This window comes from Tenrec ecaudatus, chromosome 4, assembly GCF_050624435.1.
Source record: "Tenrec ecaudatus isolate mTenEca1 chromosome 4, mTenEca1.hap1, whole genome shotgun sequence".
NCBI lineage: Eukaryota > Metazoa > Chordata > Mammalia > Afrosoricida > Tenrecidae > Tenrec > Tenrec ecaudatus.
In genome coordinates, this window is record NC_134533.1 from 67,476,581 (window position 1) to 67,504,012 (window position 27,432).

Consider the following 27,432-nt stretch of genomic DNA (forward strand, 5'->3'; position numbering starts at 1 on the left):
ATGATATTAAGTATAATCTACAAACTCTATTGTAGTTTCCTAATTCTACCAAGTATTTCTACTCATAATAATTCTGTATGTTAAAATGTTTAATAAATACAATAAATTCCCTTTTAAATGAAGAAACTTATGAATATTAATAATTTATTATTAAATATTAACCCATAACCATACTCCCCATATAAAAACAAATAAATACCTGTAAACACAGGTTTTTACTTTTATGTACTCCTCAATTAAACTTTATTGAATAATCCCATGCTTTAACTCTAAATGGAGGCCTGGTGGCATAGTGGTTCCATGTTGAGCTATCACCTGAAAGGTCAGCAGCTCAAACTCACCAACTGCTCCATGGGAGATAACGATACAACTTTCTAGTCCTACAGAGTACAGTTTCAGAGAAGCACTGGAATAGTTCTACCTTGACTTGGGGTCACCATGAGTCAGAATTAATGGCAATGAGTTTGGTTTGATTGCTGTTAATTCTAAATACCTATATGTCGAGGCATTATAGAATTCCAGTTCTGTCAACTAATAGATTTGTATTACTTATTGTTTTGTGTTTACTGCCACACTTTTCCTCTTTAAGATTGGTAGATTTTCTAACTCCATTGTCAAAATTACGTCAGGAAGGAGCCCCTGTGGCCTACTGGTTACGAGTTTGAAAAGGTTGACATTAGAAGCCACCAGCCACTCCACAGGAGACACATGAGGCTATTAGGCCCATAAAGAGTTACAATTAGGCACATACACCAGGGACAATTCTACCCTGTCCTTAAGGGTCTCTATGAGTTAGAATGGACTCAATGGCAGGGAATTTTTGGCAGGACTGGGGAAGCACTTCAGGGAATAATCCTAGGCACCAAGGTCAATCCTAGGATCTGAGATTTTAGGAATAATTAAATCTGTTTCCTTATCGTGTGTGAAAACAATCATTTCTATCTTGTTCTTGTCAACCCATAAATGTTGAAAATGAAGATCCACTGTCTTTGATGATAACAACAACAACAATGAAATTACATGAATTGAATAGTAACCAATATCACAACTAAATGTGACTTGAAACAATACACTTACTTGAGTGAGAATTCATTCCTGAAGCAGCTTTTCCCATTTTCAGATTTAAACCCAAGCTAAAACCAAACTCCCCGCTATTAAGTGGTTGCATCATCATAGCGACGCTCTAGGACACACAGGGCAGAACTGCCACTGTGATTTTCCAAGACCGTAACTGATCCCAGGAGCAGAAAGTCGCCCCTTTGCTTGATTTGCAGATGCAGTCAACTCGAAAAATCTTCCCCCAAATTCCAAATAGCCGCAGCATTCACTTGATTTTAGTTTATGCAACACAATCATAATTATAAATTACTATAGATCACCTTTTTCGGTGGAAATGATGCAGTAATTTCAAAGCATCATGCTTCTCTCTCCCTAGGAACCAGGCTTTGAAGAGCTCAAGTTGGGGATGACCTCATGCAACAACTCAATTCCCCAGCCTTTAATTTTTATTCTTGCTGGAATTCCTGGTCTGGAATCTTCCCATGGCTGGTTCTCTGTGCCTTTTTTCTTGGTGTTCATTATTACAATCATTGGTAATGTCACCATTTTATATATCATCGGGGAGGAGAAGAGTCTTCATGAGCCCATGTTTCTCCTCCTGGCAATGTTATCAGTGATTGACTTGTCCCTGGTCAGTGTCACAGTGCCCCGCATGCTAGCTATCTTCTGGATGGACGCCAAGGAAATCAACATTAATTCCTGCCTCACCCAGATGTTTTTCATTCCTTCTTTTTATGTCATGGAGTCTGGGATTCTCTTGGCCATGGCTTTTGACAGATTCGTGGCTATCTGGAACCCTCTGAGATACACAACAATCCTTGATAACAACATGCTTGTAAAGATGGCACTGGCTGTTCTGGCAAGGGCAGTGGCAGTGCTGACTCCAGCACCCATCTTGACAAAAAGACTGGACAGCTTCCAAACCTATGTTATTGCGTACTCCTACTGTGCTTACATGGCTGTGGTAAAAATAGCCTGTGGAGACATTTCTAATCACATCATCTATGGCATCATGGTTATTGTACCATCAGTGGGATTTGACCTCTTCTTTATCATTCTTTCCTATGGGATGATCCTTGGGGCTGTCTTTCGAATACCATCTTGGGAGGCACGGGGCAAAGCTCTCAGCACATGTGGCTCTCATCTCTGCATCATTGCTCTCTTTTATTGTCCTGTTGTCTTCTCTGTCCTGGCACAGATCTGTGGCTACCACATGGCTCCTCATCTGCAAATCATCATTGACAACCTATACTTTCTGGTGCCTCCCATGGTCAATCCCTTAATTTATGGGGCTCGAACTAAACAGATGAGGGAAAGAGTGCTGCGGTTCTTCCACTGCCATAAAGACTGAAGTTGATACCTTAGGTGGACAAACATTAGGGGGGTGTGGATCTAGAGATTATGTTAGTTTGAAGATGGGATGACGTCTGCTGGATTTGTGGGTTCTTGGAAAGAATATTATTTTCAATTGGTGCAATGGTCTAACTGTATACATTGCTTAATTTAGAAGTATACTTTTAAATGAGTTGAGGTTAAAAACACAGTTCAGTAAACACTCTCAAGATTGATGGAAAAATAATCATCCAGTGTATTTTGCTTATATTTGTTCTTTTTTATTTTAATACTTCACTAACAAAGTATGTATCATGGAAAAAGATGTTAATAAAAATAAAGTCATAACTACCTCTGTTAGTCTCAGTATTTTAGAGAAGCAAATCCACAGAAATTCATTTGTATGAAAGAGTTTTATAAAAAGGGTAAGTGCATATCAAAAAAACATCCCAACCCAGTGTTGTCCAGGACCACAAGTCCAACATTAGCCCATATGTCTGACATCAATCCACAAATTCCTCCTCCATCTCACAAAACACACGCAATGATGCCAACTGCAGGAGAAAAGCTGTGTCGGTGAATGTGTAAGCATCTCAGCGCTGATGGGGGTCTCCACATGGGTGTTCCAGCACCCAGGGCTGCATCAGGATAGGGTCCATGCAGCTTTTCCTTGGCATGTCTTGCAGGAAGTGAGGCTTGCCAGCTGAAGCATGGAACTGGCTAAGGCAGCTGCACCCTGGTCCGACCACCACAAAGCAGGAGACTCAAGAACTAGAAAGGCACCATTTATCCCTCTTACCCTTCAAATAACCCCATATGTGTTTATCAGCCAGGTTGTCACAATAAACATGAACTATCTCAATATCCATTACTATAGCAATAATAGTGAATTCTCCTTTGCTGTTTAAAATTTTAATAGGAAAAGATAGTCTTAGGGATTTGCTGCTATTGGTGCCATAATATGGCACCAGCTATGTAGTAGATTAGACCTGAGATGCAGACATCATATAAATGAACATTTAGAGATGTAAAATAACAATGATCAATTCCATTGCTTTACTTTTCCATATTCCTGACATAATCTTACATATTCCTGACATTTTAAGGCATTCAAATCTGTATTTAAAATCATTAGTTATGTCTGTAACTACCTCATGAAGTTCACAGGCACCATGCACTAAACTTCTAGTCTCCTTACCAACCTGATTGTCCTCTATTCATTTGAGTTGAATTTAGAAATCTAAAATAAAATTTTAATTATTTTATTCCCTTCTGTTTATTCAATTGATAGCCAAGATTTTTCTTAAAAATTTTAATAAGCTTACTCCACTTCATTTTCACTATCTTTGCCTTACCATAGATCATTTTCATTTTCAATTTCTGTATTGCAAAATTATTCTAACTAGTCTACATATCTACTATAGCCATGCTATTCAAAGATATTTTTATTGCTGTACCTAGAGTTGTGTTTCCCAAACAGAAAGAACATTGTGTCCACATAAAATCTGCTGCTATATGTAAAGTTCTAATTCTATGGCACAACATGGATATATGACATTGCTTGATTCCAATTTGCCTTCGCAAGCATTTTAATCTCACTAACCCATAGTACAGACAAGAATTAAACCTAATCTGAATACTATGTTTAGAAAGAAAATGAACCATCACTTGCCACAGTGGTTAAATCTCCTTGCTATTTGTAAGGTTTCTCAATCAAAATCTTTCCCATGTCAAAGACACTTTATTTAATTTGCCATTTTTTCAGCCTAGAGTTGAACACTATCCAACATTCTTTCCCTGTACTCACAGAGCACATGGGTTTTCTTTGGTCTTGTCATTTTTTATTTGCCCTGTTACACACTGGGTTGCTGGATCAGCAGTTCAAGTCAATCAGCCATCTCCTACCGTAAAGATTTATAGTCTCCAAAACCTAGGAGCAGCTCTACACTAAATGTAAGGCTTCTATAATTAACAATCGACTCATTGGCGGTGTGTTTATTTCAGTCAGTTATTTGTATGCTTGCATTGCCATTGTTCTTGCAATGCTATTGCTACTGAAGCAAAAGTCCATGCTCAGATGCTGGGGTTTTCACTGAGATAAGCAGATGCTAAACCTACATTTAATTTTTTAAACACTGAAAAGTCACATAAATAAATTATAAGATCTAGATGTATAAAACATGCTCGTTCCTCTACCAGGTAATCATCATAGTATATATATCCCAAGGTGTATTTGGCACAAATATACATACACATAAATTATTTATTCACACTATATGTTACTCACATTGGTATGCATGCATATAGATCACTTTAGATCTGCATATAAACATTCACAAGCATGTTCATATGTGAACATATGTCTGATGCATCTATGCAATTCTATGAATTCACATGCAAAGTAGTCTCCTTATAGTTCACCTGAACCAATTTTCAGGGACATATATTTGCTTTAAAATATATATATATATATATATATATATATATATATATATATATATATATATATATATATATATATATATAAAATCACCTATTGAGGAATACTGTTACAACATACACTTATTCCACTTTTTGATTCATCACATTTAATATTTTCTCTATTAAACCTTCTCTGATATCTCACATCTTCAAAAAACCCACATTTATCAAGTCATGGTTGTATTCATGCTATATAAAGTCTTCAAGGTGATACATTTGTATTGGAGCAGACAGCAACATCTTTCTTCTGTATGGTGATTAGTGAATTTGAGCTGCCAACCTTGCAGGTAGCAGTCCAACATTTACACAGAACACCGTCTCTTATATTTGCCTTTTCACATGACCTTTTTCTACATAAATGAATTCCTCCTTCTTCTTTGTGGTAGCCAGCATTTCTGTAGTGAGCTCTGGTGAGCAGTGGTTACCCATTGAGCTGCTAACCGAAAGGTCGACAGTTTGAAACCACCAGCTTCTCTGAGGGAAAAAGAAGGGGCTTTGTACTCCCAAAAAGAGATACAGTCTCAGAAACCCACAAGGATAGTTCCAAATTGTTCTATTGGGTCATTGTGGGTCAGCATTGACTAGATTGCAGTGAATTTTCATTTCACTTTATTGTTTTTGGAGACTTCCATGGCATGTAATACAAGTTGAGTAAGTATTGGTTTCTAAAGTCCCATTTCCTTTAGCTGCTGTGGTGAGACAATTTGAATGTAAGCAATTTGTAGACGTGCAAATCAGCTCATTCCAGTAAATTAATTAAAGGAAAAGGGGAAGAAGGAAAGAAGGCAGGAAGGAATAAGAGCATTTTGTTCTCCTAACTAATGTCCCCCTTCATCTGGGTTTGTTTCAGAATGATAATCCTTCAACTCTCCTTCTGAATATCATTTATGGATAATTCTGTATCCTTCAGTAGATCACTGTGTTCCCATTGGAAGAAAGCCTCTTTGACTTTTTGAAAATTCTGGTAATATGTTTACCTTTTCAATATAATACAACTCATTGACAATGATTACGTTCATCATTTTGTTCAACCATCATCACTCTCCAATTCCAATGTGTTTACCAATCTTCACAGAAGCTCAATGCTCCCCATTTTCTCCCATTCTCCCTCCTGTTGTGAGGGACTAACATTACAAACTTTATTTAGCTGTGTAAGCAGCAACCCTTAAACAGGGAGTTAATCAAATACCCCAACGTTTCATTTTGTTATTATCTTTCACAGTTCCTGTGAGTGAACTGGCTGAGCTGAGTGGTTTGATTTGAGGTCCCTCACCATTTCAAGACAAAAAGTCACAAGTGGTGTTATCAGCTGAAAACTCAACAATGATAGAAATCTACGATGGTTTCTTTATTGACAATTCTGGTGCTTCATAGCTCTTGCTATCAAATTAACAAGGAATTTTTTTTCTTTTAATCTTCAAGGAGAAGCTTCTGAGTCAGATTACTGAGATTTGGCATAGTATTATCTTCAGAGTATTTTATTTTATAAAACGGTGACATAATATCCCAAATTAAAGGAATTGGAAAAGAGACTGCACTTTTTGTAAATTGCATAGGGAAGGTCATGTTCAGAAGATATTACTATGCTATTTTTGAAAAATTTAATGCACCATAATACTGTGCTTATGGAATTCACACCATTCTAACTTATACCATCCAGTTGTGCCTCCCCTGAACTTTTATTATAGTATCCCCTTACAACATTGGTCGAGAATTTATGCTTTGAGCTGTTAATCACAAGGTCATAAAGTTCAACCCACCAGAGCTTTCTGCCCCTACATATATTTATAGCTTCACCCAAAACAATAGTTCTCTTCTGCCCTACAGGATAGCAGTAAGTGAAAATTGACTCGAAGGCATAGGTATAGGTAAATTAGCTACAGATATAGATGAACCTTATTGAATATGGCTCCTTGCATGCAGTTCCAATAAAATACTTCTACTCTCTCTAAGCTGTTAATTACAGGGATCAGTTAAGTGAACAGTCCTTCTCCTTCATGCACATACTGCTCATGCTGTGGGAATACAGCTATAGAAAGACTTCAAAATTGTTTCCACTCCCAGAAAGAGATAAAAGTGAAACATATCAGTCATTGGCTTATAGAATTCTGAATCCAGGTAAGCATATGCTATTAGCTTCTGGATTAGATTCATAGAATGATTCTAGGTTTCTCTGCAGTTCTTGGTTTTAGCTTCTAGACTCTTGGTCTTGTATGCTGAGACATATATATTTATTACTCAGTCATATATATTTATCATTATAAATATATATATATTTATTCTACAAGCAGTGGCTAAAATTTTAACTCACATTTCTCAGTGATCCCAAGGATCAATGATCTCAAGTGGCACGTAATTGTGCTATTAATACATATTCCCCTACTGCAGAATGAATTATATATTTTGGTTACTGATGAAAATTGAGTGAGCCTTATAAATTGCATGAGTTCTATTCTTAATAGATTAGAAACAGGAATTAAAAATAAGGTGAATAATGTCTAACCCTTTGAAGTCAAAGGAACTATTTAAATACCATGTATGTCAGGCGTTCCTTTAAATGGTATTTAATTATCCTATTAAAAGTCTAGATTAGTTTACTCCTTGTTTCTACTCTCTCTAAGAAAACAAAAGTGTCTGTCATTGAGTTGATTGCAAGTTATAGTGACCCTATCAGATATAGTTGAACTTCCCTTGTGGGTTTCTAAAACCATGAATCTTTATTGGAACAAAACACCTCATCTTTCTTCAATGGAGCAACTGGTGAGTTCTAACTGTTGCCTTTTTAGGTAGCAGCCCAAAGCACAACCCACTAAGACAGCAGGCCTAGTGGATGTTTCTGTTTTTCCTTGCTTGAATTGCAGCAAAATACATCTGTCCCTTAATGATGTTTTACTGTACTGTCAACTTTTTGAGATGGTAGAATGTGTCTTTCCATGGTTATACTTTAAAAGCATAAACTTCCACTTGGGAATGTGTAAGATACATTACACACATAAACAAAGAATACAGGAACTAAAAAATATAAGGGAGGAAAAAATAAATGTAAGGATAATGGCAACAAAATGGAAAATCTTTGAGATGCATACATTATTCTCACCCAATGATAAGTTCTTGCTTGGTGAACATAAATTCTATTATCATGTAAAAATTCAGCAAAATAGTTACAAATTTACACATAATGCAAGGGGTCTTCATATTAAATACATAAATATATTTTTCTCCATGACATATCAAATGTTAGATCAGTGTTGGGTATTAAAAATAAAAATCTGAGCTACCCGCCTACGGATCTCCTTGGTCTTTACCCCATAGACAATGGGGTTAAGAGCTGGGGGCACAAGTAGATAGATGGTAGACAAGAGAATGTGGACATAGGGTGACACATGGCCGAAACGATGGCTAAAGAAGGAAAAAAAAGCAAGGATATAAAACTCAAGAAATACAACAATATGAGCAGTACAAGTGTTGAATGCTTTGAGTCGTGCTTCCCTCTGGGGAAGGCGAAAAACAGCTCGGAAAATCAGAATGTAAGAGAGGAAAACCAACATCATGTCAAAACCTAGAATTGCAAATGCCACAAAAAGCCCATATGATTTGTTGACACGGACGTCTTCAGCAGCCAGTTTGACCACAGCCATATGCTCACAATAAGAATGAACAATTACCACAGATTGGAAAAGTTGCAATCTTTTTAGTAGAATAGGTAAAATGCCAACAAGTATTGTTGCCCGGATTGCTACCACCACCACCATCTTAACTAAAACAGAAGGTGTTAAAATGGATGTGTGCCTCAATGGATCACAGATGGCAACATAGCGGTCAAAGGCCATGGCCAGAAGAATGCCAGATTCCATACCCTGCAAGGCATGGATAAAGAAGAGTTGGGTAAGGCAGGCATCAAATGCCATGGAGCAAGAGGCAAACCAGAAAATAACCAACATCTTTGGAGCAATGGATATACAGAGCCCTAGATCAGTGGCTGCCAGTACCGCCAGGAAGATGTACATGGGTTGATGCAGGGTGCGTTCTGTTGGGATGATGATTAGTAAGAAGGTATTACCAACCAGAGCCAACAAGCACACAGCAAAGAAGGGAAATCCAATCCAAAATTGCACGTGCTCTAATCCAGGGATGCCAATCAGGATCACTGTCCTGGGATTCAGATAGGATGTGTTGCTGAATCCCATTGAGCCTAGTGAATGCCTTCTTTACTACTGATTCTGATACCTAGTCAAAGAGAAAATATGGATGGGAAAAGAGAAGGGCAATTGATTCCTCATTTTCTCATATGAATTAAAAACTTGAATGAAAATGTTACCATGTGATATTGAGTATTTGGATATTTATTTAAGGGAATTATGAAAATACGTTTTTGCAAAATATTTTTACAAATCCAATTGAGGTGTGTGTGTTAGAGGAAAATGGATGTTTACCTTGTACAAAGCATAGAAATTAAAACCTTTGTTAAGAGCACTAAACCTTAGTCATTAAAATATTCTTAGACTGTGTCAGAGATGGTAGCATTAAATTTTCTGTGCATACTCATCTTCATACTCTGTAACACTCTTTTGAAATGAGGACGGCAAGCCTTTATCTTATGAACATTGGACTTGGTATCAGGAAGGGTCAGCCCTTGGAAGACATCATTCTCATTAAAGTAGAAGGTCACAGTAAAATAGGAAAACCCTCAATAATGTGCATTGACACAGTGACTGCAACAAAGGGCAAAAACATGGGAACTATGGTGAGAATGGAGCAGGACTGGCCAGTATTTTATTTAGTTCTACAAAGCATATCTAGCAATTGGAATCAGTTTGACAGCAACAAACAATAATAATAGTTGATGGGTCAAGGGGATCCTGCTATATAAGCCTATGTAGTCATAAACGTAAATAGACCATGACAAATACAATAAAAGAATACTGACAAAAGCAATTAGGTACATTTTGAAAGAAGTGCCTGGGGTAGGAGAAGATGGAGGGAAATGAGGAGCTAACAACAATAGATACAAAAAGAATATATTCAGAATTTTATTTTGGTGATGACTAAACATATCTCCTCCATATGATGGAATGATTAAATCGCATTGAATGTGAAGTGTGTACCAATAAACTATTTAAAATTTAAATATAAATAAAATAATGAATGAGGACAATGGTGGATTCTCTAGGAGTGGTTGCTGACATTATGAAAATGTCTTGTGAAAAGTGGCATGAGCTGGCCAAAAAAATAGAGCTCAAAGGAGTTAAAAAAGTTATATATGAGTATCTTAAGTAAGTTTTTAAGGTTCCTAAAAATCTAAGGATAAAAGTGAGAGCTAGTTTAAGATTCTTTACTATAGGTGAAAATCATGAGATTGGGATTAAAAAGACAACAAACATTCGAAAAGTGACTATCATTTACTTCAAATGGAATTTCAACTATAAATGAGGGTCAACAATGTTAGTTTTTCATTGAATTATCATGAAAACTAAATTATTCTCTATGTGAAGGATTTTCTTCAAAGTATGGAAAAGAGTAAACAGAGATAACTTTGAACCTTCTCTGTTAAAATAGAGGTACACAATTGGATTTTTGAGATGTAAAATTAATGTCAGAAATGATGGAAAGTCTGGAGGAAATAATTTATAAAATAGTTTTATAAATGTGAATGATCTGTATTATTTTAATCTATGTAAGTAGACAAATAAGAAGAAAGTTACTTCCAATCATATGCACATTTTGTTGGATTACATAAATATTACTCATTTTAATGAATTTTTCCTTTTCAATAAAGAAGTAATTAGAGATTTTCTTAAAATGTTAGTGAATACACAGGAAAAGCATTAATGAGAATTTCAAGTGTCTTAAAAAGTAGGTTAAAATAGCTTCTGTTAGAACCAAATGTGCATTTTGTACAACTTAGCCATCTATGATCAATAATTACTCATTTCCAGTGTCCAAATGGAAGAGATGACAATAAAAGTGATTTAATTAAGAAAAATATATATACAAAAAGGTGATCAAAATACAATATTTAATGCCTCTAAAATGAAGATTATTTTTCAGGGAGTTGGATATGAGCTATGGTCTCTGTGACTATAGATTATATACTACTATGGATAATATGCTAAAGCTGTACAAGGCATTAGAATGTGCTATGGTGGACTTGTTCCCCACACCTTATAAATTCCCCTATTCAAATCATGTTCACATGCACATCACACACACACACACACACAGAGAGAGAGAGAACTTCCAAATGCTGAATACATCTCAGTTTTACAAACCAAACAATGTAAAATAACTGTGTTTATAAAAGGGAGCCTGGAAATTCTGTTCTAATTTATTTTCACCACTAATTTCTTCAGATACAATTAAGAAGATGGTATTAGGTTGCCTGTGATTTGTTCCCGCTCCAAATAACAGGACACTAGTCCATTTCTCATTTTGTTCATAAAGAAATCTGGGTCCAGAGAAGGTTAGTGGTATGCCAAAAGATAGCTTGTTACTGAGAGATAAAGGATTAAGATTTTCTGGTTCTCTGTCCTTTCCACTTCTTCCTAAACCGTACTACATGTAAAGACCCTCCACCATATACAAATTCCAATTCAGCAAAACAAACTCACCCACAGAGACAGAATGTAATAACTGCAACATGAAAGATGTAATATAAGGACAATAAATAGAATAAGTCTTTTCTATTGGGTTTTGAATCTTGAGAAGGTATTTCTAGTTAAATTGCTGTTATCACTTGCCTTTAGGTACTGCTTTTGTCAGACTTTATGAGTCCAAGCCAATCCCAGCACAATGCTATAGAAGACACACAGAGAAGTCCCCATACCTCTGAGACCTAGCCTCCGTAGCAAGAGACAGTGTATGCCCAAGGACAAGCAGAATATATTCAATTATCAACCGAGAAGTTATCCCCAAGGAATTAGCCAACAGGTACTTAAGGTAAAGAACCCGGACATCTCAAATTATGATTTGCTTTTCTGAGATTATAGGAGTGCAGGGAAAGAAAATTTAAAATATGAAGAATTCTTAAGAGGAGGAAGATGACATACAATAATTCAGTCAGCTTTATAAGCCAGACGTTCAGCTTAAGGTTAAAATTAGTTTGCACTGTATGAAGGGGTTCAAAAAAGCCATGGAAAATGGGAAAAATCTTAATGACTTTTTTTTTACAAGCAATTTGATGTCCCCTTTTATACTTTCATTTTACTTGGATCCCAAAGCAAGGTCCATGAAGGCAGTGGACAACATAACAAATGACATACTGTGTTGTCAAACCTGCTGCAAAATACCTCTTTAAACTGTTCAAAAGCACAAGTGCCACTTTCAAAATTAGTGACCAAAACAAGTCATTGTAATTTCAATCACCTTATATGCCTGCAAAAACGGAACTAAAAATACAAAAAAAGGGGGAGGAGGGGAAATGGCAACCAGATAGGACTCACCTGTCCGGAGCTCCTGCTGTCAGACCAGAAAATTGGGAGGTAAGGAGAAGGAAACAGGGAGGTGGAGTCCTGGAATTAGGACTAGGGTTCCAGGGTCTCCCCTGAACTCCTTTTTGAGTTGGGATTTTAACTCACAAAGCAAACCCAGACCACTCTAAAGCGCTCTAGCATTGGTGAGCCCTTGCTGGGAGCAGCGATTTCGGTAGGCAGAGAGTCAAAAGGAGACAAAATCCCAGGCAAGAAGGGAACCCTACACTGGAGCTCTCCGCATGGTTGGCTGCCTTGAGCTCACCGCCAGGGGAGTGGTGGTGGCGGGTAACAATAATTTAGAGTAGAAGAAAAAGTAGATTTTTACCTCAGTTAGATCGCAGTGTGGAAGAAAATAGGCGGAAAGGAAGGAGTTCAGGGAGCAAATTGAGTTCCAATTGGCCGAAAAGGAAACACCCTCTCCCCCCCCCACCCCCCCCACCCCCCGATAAGCTAGATGTCCCCCCTCTGGAGGGGAGCCCGACAGCCCCCAAATCGGAGCACATCACAAGCATTTAAAAAAGGGTGAAATATATATTATTGGTTTAAAACTCAAACCCAAGTCTGGTTGCTCAGCTCCAAGAAGCACATAGGCGGGAGGCCCTTAACATAAATCAGTATAAGAAGAAACCTAGCTAAGGAATGCCAGAACACAGCTAAAGGACCTGGAGCCTTTTTGCATAACTAAGAGCCCCTGTAACAAGTGTCAGCTTTAAACAGCACTGAGCTGCAACCCAGTGACTATGGGAAACAATTTCATTTGATTTTATTCTATTTGGGGGAGAAATGAAAAATAAAATCCTCTGATCTAGTAAACACCAGCAGACTAGATAGGACAATAAGCCCAGCTTCCCTCTCAGTGATTCTACACATAGCTGGGGAGGCCCTGCCTGTCTTGCGGCCCTAGACGAGGCTGTAGGAACAACCCCGAGCCCCCCTCTCCTCCCCTGCTGAAGTGCTACATACAGCACAAGGCAGGTACACCAGCGAACTCCAGCATTCAACTGACACGTGGCCATGGGTATGAACTTGCCTTTGAAGTAATCCCACACAGCATCTGTGGAACTCTACCTCAAACGAGTATACCAACCTGCTACCTTGAGTAAGAATTGGAACTCTTCCAGCCTCACGGACAGATGATCAAGTCTCAGTTATCTCCTTACCTACTACTCTATTTCTTCTCTATATACTCACTAGAACTTCTATCTATCTCACCACAGTCAGTCTCAACGAGCTCAGGTTTGTGTTGGGGTTTTTTTCTTTCTCTCTTTCTTTTTCCCTCTTTTTATCCTTTTCCCCTCTTTCTCCTCTTCTCTCTCACTCTCTCCTATCATATGCCACTACTGGCTTCCAGGTCCCAACCCTCCTCTTAGGGAAAATCAACCCAAATAGCAGGAGGAAATCCAGCCTGCCCTCTCTGGGATTGCTGTACACCACACAAAGCAGCTGGGACGAACATCTGTATCGCACTGCACTGCTGAGGAAACCCCCATCAAACTTCTAAGGCGATCTCGTCGACTAGGGCAATTCAGCCAAGCACCGCTGGATCCCGGCATTAAAAGGGCACAGCAACCTGCCATTGTGGGGCAGGGTCTAAATCCCTCTGGCCCCACATTCAAGCAATCAGGGAGCAGCTAACTCGTCTTCTTTAATTCCTCCTTCTCTCCCTCCTCCCTCTTTACCATCACAGCCAATCTTAGTGCACACACATGGGTATTTCCCCCTTCTTTTTCTTTATTCTATTTTTTTTCTTTCCTCTTTCTGTCTTTGTTCTCTTTACTTCTTTCTCTGCTACTATGATTCTCTCTTCTCCCTCTCATTCCTTTCACATGCCACTGCTATTTCCCAGACGCCTTCACTCTTTCTAGGGCAACACTGTCCTCCCAGTGGGCAGCCTGACCCCTAAGACAGTGCTGCATGCAGGACAAATCGGTGCTACACGCAGCGCAGCAAAGGGTCAGCTATTTCTTTACCTATTTTTAAAATTCTCTCTTCTTCTCCCTGCTTTTCTCTTCTCTTTTTTTCTTTCATTGAGTTCTTCTTTCACACTTTCTTCTTTTGTCCTCTTCTTCTAGCCCTTCTCTATCTCCTTGCACAGCCTCAGCAGATTTAGGTCTCCTTTTTAGTTGTTTTCTTTTCTTTCTTTCTTTAATGTTTTCAGTTTTGTTTACTCTGTGCATCTTAGTTATGCATGTGTGAGTGGGTGTCAGTTGGCTTGGCATTATTTCCCCAGTGTGTGTCTTCCTCTTTCTCTATTTTTCCTCTCCTTTCACAGTCTTTCCTGTCACGGGCCACTAGCGGCCTCCGCCACAACCCTCTGCCTAGGGCAACTCTCAAGGCCAAACTGGGGGAACTCCAACCCTCTTTCATTGGCTGGGCAAGCAGCTGTGGAATTCACACCTGTCCTCTTCCACACACCAAGTAAAAGGGGGTTATCCCCTACAAAAAATGGGGGCATCCCCAACCTAAATCCTGAGGCCCTACAGGTGACTAGGGGAAACACCTGACTACCACATGTGGGGCAGTACACTACTGCGGAAACATCCACCAAACCTCCATGGTGATCTCTCGGTCTACAGTAATTCCACAACCAGCTACAGAGTTCTACACTAAGGAGGGTATACCATCACGCCATCCTCAGCACGAGAGTTGAAGAGAAAAACACTGCAGGCCAGTTGAGGTGCTCAAAGAACTGTGAAGCCTACTTAGAGATCATCCAGGCAAACAATGTCTTCTTTGGCCCACAACAACCCGACCAGTGTCATGTGAGAGAAATATCCAACACACATTTCAAGTATTGGAATTCGGGACGGATAGGATAAGAGTGAAACCACAGGAAGATACAGCAATAGCCTGACCCCTTAGAACAGCTACCAGCAGGTAGTTTAGAGAAGTACTCATACAAATTTCCCAAAAGAGGACCCAGGGCTCTTTGACTGAGGAAAATGGTTCCAGGCTCCACTTAAACAACACGTAAAAAGCAACCAGTTATAACAGCATCAAAGAAAATACAGAAGAAACAGAAGGCAATGCTGGAAGAAGTGATGAAGCCACTGATGGACATAGAAGAAGCAGATATTGACCTGCCAAAAAAAGAAATTTTAAAAACGTGCTTGACGTTGTAAAGAATATGAGGGAAGCAATGCAGAAAAAAAGACGAAATGATAGAGGAGATAAATGCAATGCACCAAACGGAAATACAAGAGTTAAGGTATAAAGTAACAAAATCCATTGACAAATTGACAGACCTTGTGAATAGGCTTGAGAAGACAGAGAATCGCACCAGTGACCTAGAGGACAACCAAGCAGACCTCAGCAAATGGGAAAAGCAGTCAAATAAGACAATCAAATAGCTGAAGAAAACTTGAGAGCCATGTCTGATGTTATGAAAAGAAACAATATTTGAATAACTGGACTATTGGAATGAGACACAACAAAGAAGTCACAATGAAATTCTCAATGGAATTATTAGAGGAAAATTTCCCCAGCTTAATAAATGAAAATCAGGCAACCATTCAAGAGGCTGAAAAAACACCAGGCAGAATGAATCCCAAAAAGAAGTAACTAAGACACATAATTGTCAAATTATCCAACTATGAGGAAAATGATAAGATCATAAAAGCAGCTAGGAAAAAGCAAAAGAGTCACATACAAAAGTACCCCAATAAGAGTATGTTCAGATCTATCAGCAGAAAAGATGAAGAGGAGGGAATGGAGTAACATATTCCAAAAATTGGAGGAAAACAACGCAAACCCAATAATACTTTACCCAACCAAATTATCTATTAAAATAGATGAAGAAATAAGATTCTTCCCAGACAGGGACAACCTCAAAGAATACATAAAAAGAAACCCAGCTGTACAAAAGATTCTTGCCGATCCAGTATGGGCAGAAGATCAACAATCACGAAGGGCAAACAAGTGACTACCACATAGAACAACTCTACCCATAGAACAACAAAGATGAAACAGCCCTCAGGATAGCATCAGCTGAATAGTGGAAAGAAAGCAAATATAAACCACACACCAAAAACAAGCAGATAAGATAGGTAGATAGGAAAATTTCCATCACAAAGGTACCAGATGACATCACAGAGTCCACAGATGGATACAATACCACTGAATATCAATGGCCTGAACTTAGGCATTAAAAGGCAGAGGATAACAGACTGGCTCAGCATTCTTCATCCATCAATCTGCTGCCTCCAGGAGACTCATCTCAATCTTACAGACAAAACAGGTTCAGAATTAAAGGCTGGAGAAAAATATACCAAGCAAATGGTAATGCAAAAAAAAGCAGGGGTAGCGATCTTAATATCTGACCAAATTGACTTCAAGATACAGACCATAACAAGAGACAAGGATAGGCACTATATAATGCTCAAGGAGCAATAGACCAAGAACCAGTGAGCACAATAAACATATATGCACCTATAAAGAGAACTTCAAAATTAATTAATGAAACACTCCAAACATGTAAAAAGATCACAGGCTCAACAATTTTAGTTGGTGACTTTAATACACCACTCTCTAAACAAGGAAAATCATTGACAAAGTAACTCAACAAAGAGTCTACAGACCTAAATAGAGCAATCAGAAGACTTGACTTGATAAATAGTTTCAGAGCTTTCCACTCACAGGCAAAAAATTCACATTCTATTCAAGTGCACATGGCACATATTCGAAAATAGACCACATGCTGGGATACAAGTTGAACTTGAGTGAATTCAAGCACAGAGAGTTTATACAAACATCTCTCTCTGATCATTGCGACATAAAGCTGGAAATTAACATAAGGACAGTGAAGAAAACAAGGGAAAACTATTGGAGAATGAACAATTTCCTTTTGCAAAAGGAGTGGCTATTGAACCAGATCAGAGATGAAATCAGGAAGTTTCTAGAAACCAATGAGAATGAAAATACGATGTACCGATAGCTGTGGGATACAGCAAAGGCATTTATCAGAGGAAGGCTGATGGCAGTAAATGCAGACATTAAAAAGAAGAGAGACTCGTGGATGATATGCTGACACAAAACTTACACTAATTAGAATACAGTCAAGAGAACAAATTCAGAGCCGAGATACAGGAGAGGGAAAACAAGAAAACTATCATAAAAATAAATGCCGATAAATGCCAATAAAAGTTAGTTCTTTGAAAGAGTTAATAGAATTGATAGCCCTCTGGCAAACTTAACCAAAGAAAGGAAGGAACAAACGACATATTCAAAGAAGAGGAATGAAACAGTGGGCATTACAGTGGACGTTAATGAAATCAAAAGCATAATTACACAGTACTATGAAGGTCTATATTCTAATGAATTCAACAATTTGGAAGACATAGACAAACATTTGGAAACACAATCCCTCCCTAGACTATCTCAGATAGATATCAACAACTTGCACATACCCATAGCAAAGGAAGAAATAGAAAAGGTAATCATGGGATTACCAACCAACAATCCCCTGGGTCAGATGGCTTCACAGGAGAATTCTACCAAGCATTCAGGGAAGAAGTGACACCAATCCTATACAAACTCTTCCAGAACATAGAAAAAGACAGAAAACTCCAAAACTCTTTCTATGAAGCTAGTATAACTTTGATACCTAAAGCAGGTAAAGTTGGCACAAGAATCGACAACTATAGACCAATATCTCTAATGAATATTGATATAAAAATCCTTAACAAAATACTGGCCAATACAATACATAAGCCTATTAAAAAACTAATTCACCATGACCAAGTAGAATTCATACCAGGGATGAAGAGATGGTTGAACATATGAAAGACAATAAGCATCATTCACCAAATTGTCAGGAAAAATGATAACAACATGATAATATCGATAGATATGGAAAAGGCATTTGACAACATCCAACACGTATTCCTGTTCAAGACACTTGAGAAGATAGGAATAGAAGGGTAATTCCTAAATATTATACAAATCATATATGAAAAACCAACAGCTAATGTGGTAGCAACGGAGAAAAGACGAAAACAACTCCACTGAAAAAGGGTACTAGTGTCCTCACTCCTACTTAACATCATACTGGAAGTCCTAACTAACAACATAAGACAAAGGAAAGATATTAAATGTATTCAGCTGGGGAAGGAAGAGGTGAAATTACCATCATTCACAGATGACATGATTCTATATATTGAAGATCCCTTACACTCCATGACCAGAGTGTTGGAAGCAATAGAGGAATATGACAGAGTGCCAGGATACAAAATTAACAAACATAAGTCTACTGGACTTCTCTGTACATCACACAAGATCACAGAAGAGACAATGATAAAGGTACTACCCTTTGCAATAGCAAAGCACAAATTGAAATGCCTAGGGATATACCTGAATAAAAAAACAAAGATTTATATGAAGAAAATTATAAAACACTAGTTCAAGAAAACAAAAGTGACTGAAACAAACTGAAGAATATTCCATGCTTGTGGATTGGCAGACTGAATATAGTAAAGATATCAATTCTCTTCAAGGTACTGTATAAATTCAATGCTATCCCGATACGAACAACACATCCATTTTCCAAGAACTGGAAAAACAGATTACCAGTGTCATATGGAGGGGAAAGAAGGCCAGAATTAGCAGATAACTCCTCAAGAAGAACAAAGTGGGAGGGCTTGCTCTACCTGATTTTAGCAGGTACTATATGGCCACAGTAGTCAAAACAGTGTGGTACTGGCATAATGACAGATATCCAGACCAATGGAAAACAGCTGAAGATCCAGAAATAAAAACAACAGCATACAGGCAACTGATCTTTGATTAGGGTGCCAAAAGTAATAAATGGGAAGCAGATGCCATCTTAAATAAATGCTGCTGGAAACAAAGGCTATCTACCTGCAGAAAAATAAAGCAAGACCCTTACCTCACTCCCTGCACAAAAATAAACCCCAGATAAATCACAGACCTTGAGATAAAACCCCCCAAAATTAGGGCCATTAATGAGGGAATTGTAACAAACTTGAGAACCTTAGCACAGGGAATACATAGGCTATCAGAAATAGGGAAGGATACAAATACAGAGGAGTCACAAATAGACAAGTGGTATATACTGAAGATAAGACACCTGTGTACATCGAAAGAATTCACCAAGAGAATAATAAGAGAGTCCACCAACTGGGAAAACACCTTTAGCAATGGCACATCAGAAAAAGGCCTTATTACTAAAATCTACAATACTTTGCAATCTTACAATAAGAGAAAAACTTATTGCCCACTGAGGAGGTGGGCAAAGCAGAAGTTTCACAGAGGCTGAAATCCGTATGGCCAATAAACATATGAGAAAATGTTCTCAATCATTAGCTGTAAGAGAAATGCAAATCAAAACAACTATGAGATACCACCTAACACCCTCAAAGATAGCCCAAATCAAAAAACCACAAGTGTCGGAGGGGCTGTGGTGAGATAAGACCACTTATCCATTGCTGGTGGACCTGTAGTTATGTACAGCCACTATGGAAATCAATTTGGCAATTTCTCAAACAGATGGAAATCAAGTTACCATATGACCCAGCAATCCCCCAACTGGGCATATACCCAGAAGAGGCAAGCAACAAACCAAGGCCAGACATCTGTGCTCCAATGTTCATTGCGGCATAGTTCACAATCTCAAGGAGTTAGAAACAACCCAAATTTCTATCAACAGATAGATGGATTAAAGAACAGTGGTACATACAATGGAGTACTATGCATCGCTAAAAAACAGTGATAAATACATATACCATATGGCTGCATGGGAAGAAATTATTGAGGAAATTATTCTAAGTGAAGTAAGCGAAGCACAAAAGGACAAGTATTACATCAGTCCGCTGAGGTAAGTATCTATATCTATCTATCTCCATCTATATCTATATCACCTATATCTCTCTATATATATATGAAAGAACAGAGGTAAATGCAAAAGGGGCATAGGGAAAAAGTTACTGTCTACAAACACTCCAGGGGTAAGGTACAGGTAGTATGGCAGTGGCCAGACCACACCAGGGGTACATATGGTAGCCAACTAGAACAGGGATGGAGGGAAGAAAGGAGAAAGAAAAAAAAAGATGTGTGATGGGGTAATAGGGAAGTGACCAACCCAAGGGGAGGCTATTATTTGTGTCTCCACAGGGAAAGAGGGACCAGATAGAAAGCCAGTCCCAGAGGAATACAGTGTGCCGGTAAGGAGTGGGGAGCCAGTGGAGGAGCCAGAGGGCTCAGCCCCCATACCAGCTTCGTAGACAACTGCCCCTGACCCCAGAAGAATTTACTTGAAAGGATGGCACTGAAGCTGCAGCTAGGGGAAATGGGCATGTTTGATCATACCTAATGGGAGAAAATGAAGGGGGAGCAAGAGAGAGTGGAGCACATCCTGGCCCATCAGGCCTGGAGGATGATATCCTTGCTCTGAACAGCCAGTGCATTAATTGGACAATATGGATGACCCCACTACGAGACACGCTGTCCTTTGATGGCCCAGGGCCCTAAGGAGGACAACACTGGAGACTCAGTGTCTGCACTGGCCCAGACTGACCCTGTGACACTAAGGCCTACCACTAAAAGCATGAGGCAGAGCAACCATGGGAACAGAGCAGGTAGTCCCTGAGCGAGTACAAAGGACAAACACTGGGGCCAAATCATGGTACCCCATTGGACCTCACTGAACGACATGCCTAGAGATAAAAAAAATCAGACCTTGATATATTTACAGGTTTTCTTTCTTTTTAATTTTTTTCTTTTAATCAACTTATTTTTCTATGCATATTTGGTTTCCTTTTTTGTCATCACTGTATTCACACTCATCACATATCTTGCTTTGACTTGATTTTTGGTGGATATTATTATCTCTATAGATCTATCTAGATAAGAGACTGGATGAATAATCTAGAGGAGAAAACAACGGCACCAATGGTTCTGGGGGGACATGGGAGAGGGTGAGGAAGGGGCAAGGGACAGGGGAGCAATAAGTAATCCAAAATCAGTAGCAAGGAGGGTGTTAGAGTCATGGTAGTGATTCAGCAAGGGCAAGGTAAGCGAGAGAAATTACTGAAAATTAATTGAAGGCTGAACAGGATAATGGGACAAGAGGAAAGTAAATGGAAATAGAGGAAACAACTACATGATGAAGGGTATTTATAGACGTCTAAAGACTGGGATGTGCATATGTAAATATATTTATATAAGAGTGTGGGGAAACTGATCTATGTGCATATATTTATAGGTTTAGTATTAAGGCAGCAGATGAATACTGGGCCTCCACTCAGGCAAGAAACGTTGTTCTACTAAATTGGCATTCCAAGATACACACCTTCCTGACACGATTGCTGAAGAAAACTGTGCATAAGCAAATGTGGTGAAGAAAGCTGACGGCATCTGGGGTATTAAAGACCTGAAGATAAACAAGTGACCATCTAGCTGAGAAGCATCAAAGCCCACATGGAAGAAGCACACCAGCCTGTCTGACCACGAGGTATAGAAGGGACCAGTTATCAGACATCAAAGAACTACAAATCATATCAGTGGGTGCCCACCTTCCTAATACGATCAATGAAGACAAATGTATGTATAAACAAATGTGGTGAAAAAAGCTAATGGTGCCTGGCTATCAAAAGATATAGCGTCTGGGGTCTTAAAAACTTGAAGATAAACAAGCTGCCATCTAGCTCAGAAGCAACAAAGCCCACATGGAAGAATACACCAGCCTGTGTGATCACGTGGTTCCAAAGGGAGCAGTTATCAGTCATCAAATAACAAAAATCTCATATCATTGGGTGCACACATCCATGATATGATCGCTGAGGACAAACAGGTATATAAGCAAATATGGAGAAGAAAGTTGATAGTGCCCAGCTTTCAAAAGATGTAGTGTCTGGGGTCTTAAAGGCTTGAAGGTAAACAAGCAGCCATCTAGCTCAGAAGCAACAAAGTCCGCATGGAAGAAGCACACTGGCTTGTGCGATCATGAGGTGTTGAAGAGATCAGGTATAAGGCATCATCAGAACAAAAAAAATCTTATCATAGTGAATGAAGGGGAAAGTGCCGAGTGGAGACACAAAACCCATTTGTCTGCCACTGGAGATCCCCTTGCTGAGGGGTCTAGGGGAGGTGATAAGTCAGTCAGGGCGCGAAGCAGCACTGATAAAGAATACAGCTTTCCTCTAGTTCCTAAATGCTTCCTCCCCACTACCCACGACTATCATGATCTGAATTCTACCTTGCAAGTCTGCATAGACCAGAGGATGTGCACTGGTGCAGATAGGACCTGGAGGCACAAGGAATCCAGGGTGGATGATGCCTTCAGGACCAGGGTGTGAGTGGCTATACTGGGAGGGTAGGGGAGAGGGGGTTGGAAAAAGGGAACTGATTACAAGGATCTACATGGGACCTCCTCCCTGGGGGACAGACAACAGATGTCGGACAGGGCAACATATGACAAAATAATAATTTATAAATTATCAAGGACTCATGAGGGAGTGGGGAGCAGGGAGGGAGGGAGACAAAAGAGGACCTGATGCAGAGGGCTTAAGTGGAGAGAAAATGCTTTGAAAATGATGAGGTCAATGAATGTATAGATGTGCGTTACACAATTGATGTATGTATTGATTGTGATAAGAGTTTTATGAGCCCCTAATAAAATGTTTTTTAAAAAAAGACAAATGGCAAGACCAAGACTGTGTACCAAGATTACCAAGGAAGAGGGAAAGGTAAAGTAGAGCATTGACAAGTGTTGGCCTGGGTGAAAAGGAGGAAGGAAGTTTACAAGACAGAGGAGTGAAATCAGAAAAGAAGGTGGAGTAGAATACGGGGAGGGAGTTGATGAGTGATGGGAGCTGTCAGACACAGAGTTGATGATCTGAAATGTAAACTTCCCTACCTAATTTACATTTTTTCATACTAAAGCTGAAGCTAGGTGCAGCTTAGCTCTCATGGTGCCATTGTTACTTTGGGATCCTATAAAGATGTCTTTGCACCAGATTTGCTTAATGCATCACATCATTTGATTATTTGTTTGTAGCTTTCATGTGATTTATTATGCATTGCAGAATACAGTATACATGATTTACTACTCTGTCTAGAATTTGATATGTGTTAACTTTTGTTAAAAAATGAAAAGTTCATGAGATAATGAGCTGGGGAGAAGGACCAGTTTTCAACATGTATAATACCATCCTAGGGCAAACAAAAACAAAAATATTTATGGAAAAAAACAGGTGGGAAATTATCAGAGCAAAAAGTAGTTTTACATTCCTGTATAATTCATAGGCTTGCTGGAGTGTGATGAAAGAGCTCTGCTAGCAGAGTGGACTAAGTGTTGTGTTGCTAACCTCAAAGTCAGCAGTTCATTACCACCAGCTGCTCTGTGGGAGAAAGATGAGCCTTTGTACTCTCTTAGGAGTTAAAGTCTCAGAAACTCATAGACAGCAGTTCAAAGGGCCTGACGGAGTCTCTGTGAGTTGGAATCAATTAGATACCAATGGGTTTGGTTAGATTGGGAGATTTAAAGGGATATATGGACAAGGTTGTCTGTTAAAAATTGTGAGATACAGTTGAGAGGAGGTGCACACCAATGCCAAGTTCCCTCTGAAGACAATAAGCTGCAGTAACAAAGCTTTAGACTCACTCTATTAGCTTACTCCAATATAACGCTATTGTTCTGCACTGGCCACATTAAAAGCAAAAGGCAAGAGGCTCATTCAAATCATCCATGCAGCACAGAGCATTACAAAGAAAATAGCAAGGGTATCTGACTAGAAAAAGCAAGGACTGTGTTTATTGAATTCTATTAAAGATTAACACCAAATCTTTCACCAACTTAAAATAATAGAAAAGAAATAGACATTTTATAGATTATTCAGTTCTGTCCGTTTTACTCTGGTTAAAATCTAGATAAAGCCATTATAAAAAAAACTAAATATAGAGATTGATATTATTTATGATGATTAATTTTACATTTCAGTTGCCTGGATTATGGCATGGAGTTGCTTGACCAAGCATAGTCTAGATGTTGCTATGGCATGTTTACATGTGATGAGCATTTGTAAATTTTGGACTTCAATAAAGCATTTGTAAATTTTGGACTTCAGTATACTCCAAAATATAATGTGTCTCACTAAATCAGTTGACAGTTTTAAGAGCAAAATTGTTTTCATATTGCAAATAGATATTCTACCATAGTTCATCTGCCACCAAAATAAGAACACCAAAATTTGCCTGATTATGGACTAGCTAGCCTACTTAATCACAAAAACCAACTTCTCAAACTAAATTAGTCTCCTTTCCCTTGTTTACTCTGTGTACACATACAAACACACACACACACACACACACACACACACACACGAGAAAACCCTTACCACTAAAATAAATTAAGAAGTGTTAAAAGGCCTTGAATAGGCATTCTTCCAAATATGTATAAATACCTAATAAACATAGGAACATATTTTCAGCATCATTAGTCATTAGAAAAATGCAAATAAACACTTTTAATGAGATATCACTTAACTAAGATAATCATAATTAAAATGGACAATTCCAGTCAGTGAATGTGTAACAAATATACAATGTTTATAAATTACTAGCCAGAATGTAAACTTGTTCAACATTGTGGAAAGCAATGACAATTCTCAAGAAGTGAAAGAATGTCCATATATAACCCACACTACCCTGAGTGGGCTGTGCTGCCCTGAGGGCTATGCTGGAATGACTCATGGGGGTTCCAAAAGCTAAGGTCCACACTTTCTCCCAGATTAAAAGCTAGAGTACAAAAGTTCATAACTGTCAGGAGGTGCTGAGTAAAATTTTTCCCCTGAAAAGAATGGTAGGCTAATTAAATTTGGGAACCTATGATGTAACCCAGCAATTGCTCTCCTAATAATATAAAGAAAATAATTTAAATATATGTCCTCAAAACAAATTTTAAAAAAATTTTAGGGAATGATCATAACTGCCTTAGGTAATAACCACAAAATATAAATAACTTAAAGGTCTATAAATTGACGTAGACTCCTGAAATTTTACAGATTTATCAACCACCACAAAATACACAAAACACTTTGCCTTTGACCAATGATTTCAGAGGGGCCTACTTATGTCAGATATTATTCTAGTCTATCCTAAGAGATTATCTTAAATTGCTATATATAGAAGCTGCATGCCTTGATTTCTTCTTGACTTTGAATTGTTTACTTTTTTCTCTGATAGTTAAGCTTATTGTGGAAGTTGAAAGGGATGGAAGAAGGAAGCTAACCTAAGCATTCAGAGGAATATTCCAAAGAAAATGAGACAATCGGCTTCTGTAAACATTTCCTTAATTTCTAATTTACTGAGATTCAAAGGAGAAGGAGGAGATATTCAGCAGGGGAAGTAATTATGTATTCATTCTACATGGCTAAAGTGAAGAAAGAACAAGATTTTGGAAGGCAGAGATTTTTTTTTTGAGAATATCATAGAGATGAGAGTCATACCCTTTTGATTATATATCCTATCCTATAAATCTAAAAAAGGAATTTAAATATGGATACTGCATCACATCTGGATTCAATTACAGGTTGAAATTTTTAGGAGATTGTCATCACATAAGTTTTACCATGCATGGTTTTATAAGAAAAGTTTTTGGAAACCCGTGTCTGTATTTGTGTGTGTATGTTTTTCAATTCTGCTCTCCCTATGTTCTGCATTACATTTATGCAGCCAAGCTATTATTGAGAACTTAATTGTAAAAGTGATTGGCTTACTCTATGTATAAAAATATCTGTGGGGTGACTTTTGAATATGTGTGGAGCCCTGCCCTTACCCGTTGATCCCAACTCACATGATTGTCGTCGTTTCCTTTGAGTCCCAACTCCACAAATCCTCTCTCTTGCCCATGTGCAAGCATTGCCGTGTAAGTTACTTATTTATCACTAATGATTTCTTCTTTTCATTCTTAAGAATTTAAATCATATTTTAAAAATATCTTCCAAGGGTTTTTCACCATATTAGTAATGTCTGGGGTTCAGTAAAGAAATCAAGAAAAGATTGGCTTAATGAGTGATAATAGGAGAGCTTAGATAAGTTTACATGGTTCTGGCAAGCACGTGTAGGTATAGCTCTGCTTAAGTTATGAGTGAAGATTTTATTTATAAGGATATATTTAAGATACAAAGAAAGTAATGTTTTCAACAGCTGATTGTAGTAGTACTGAAGGGCCTAGATTTGACATAGTAGAAGGAAAATTAAGATTAGTAACCTATGGGTTCATTACAACACACGATTGTTACTGAATTAAATTTCCCTTTCTTCATTAAACTCCCTGCCCTTTGTCTCATACTCATTCACTGTATCTTATGCCTTATCTAACTCTGTCAGATATGTGGGCAGCAAGATAGAGAAATCTGCTCTGCTCGGTGCCTGGTATCTGGGACACACTTAGATCAATTCACCATTTCAGTTAAATAGCTACTTTACATATGTCAACATGAGGAATTCTGGGCTCCTTCCCCGCCCCTTCCTTATAGAAGATCAAAAGTTATGAACTATTTAATTTGTATCACACAAGATAGTGTCAGCTCTCTCCTGTAAATCACTTGATGGATTTGAACTACCAGCCTTACAGCTAGTATTGCTATTCAATGCTTCCACAACAGCACCAGAAAGTTACCAGGAGCTCCTTTCTAAGCACTATTTTCTTTTCCATTTTGTAACTGTCATGAGAAGAGAATCTTATCTATTTATTTCAGTTACAGCATTGTTCCTTACACAGAAATACTCAATAATCTTATGAAATTAAGTACATATATGCTTATAGAAGAATATGTTTTACTATCAATCTATACATGAATGTTATGTTTTCTATGATATAAGATGATGTCTGCATTATGCATTATCTTTCTGTAATATTTACATTTTAACGCAGTAATTCATATGTGTCTGAGGGTTTTGCTTATCCAATCTTTTACATACACACTACAGATAAAGAATTTGGATCGTTTCTCACAACAAAAAAAGAAACAATCCAACTGAAAAAGATTTTCATATTTTGCATGATCTGATTGCGATCATATTGTCAAAACAAATTTACCGTCACCACCTCAGCAGTGCCCTCCGGAAGCAAAAG

General features: G+C 38.2%; 2 protein-coding genes across 2 annotated transcripts; one reads left to right on the forward strand and one right to left on the reverse strand.

Moving 5' to 3' along the window:
* The first annotated feature begins 1,465 nt into the window (after positions 1-1,465).
* Positions 1,466-2,410, forward strand: LOC142446864 (olfactory receptor 52K1-like). The gene has a single exon (XM_075548600.1). The coding sequence runs from the start codon at positions 1,466-1,468 to the stop codon at positions 2,408-2,410; it is 945 nt and encodes a 314-aa protein (XP_075404715.1).
* Positions 2,411-8,114: 5,704 nt separating this feature from the next.
* LOC142445894 (olfactory receptor 52A1-like) lies at positions 8,115-9,059 on the reverse strand. The gene has a single exon (XM_075547763.1). The coding sequence runs from the start codon at positions 9,057-9,059 to the stop codon at positions 8,115-8,117; it is 945 nt and encodes a 314-aa protein (XP_075403878.1).
* Between the last annotated feature and the right edge of the window lie 18,373 nt (positions 9,060-27,432).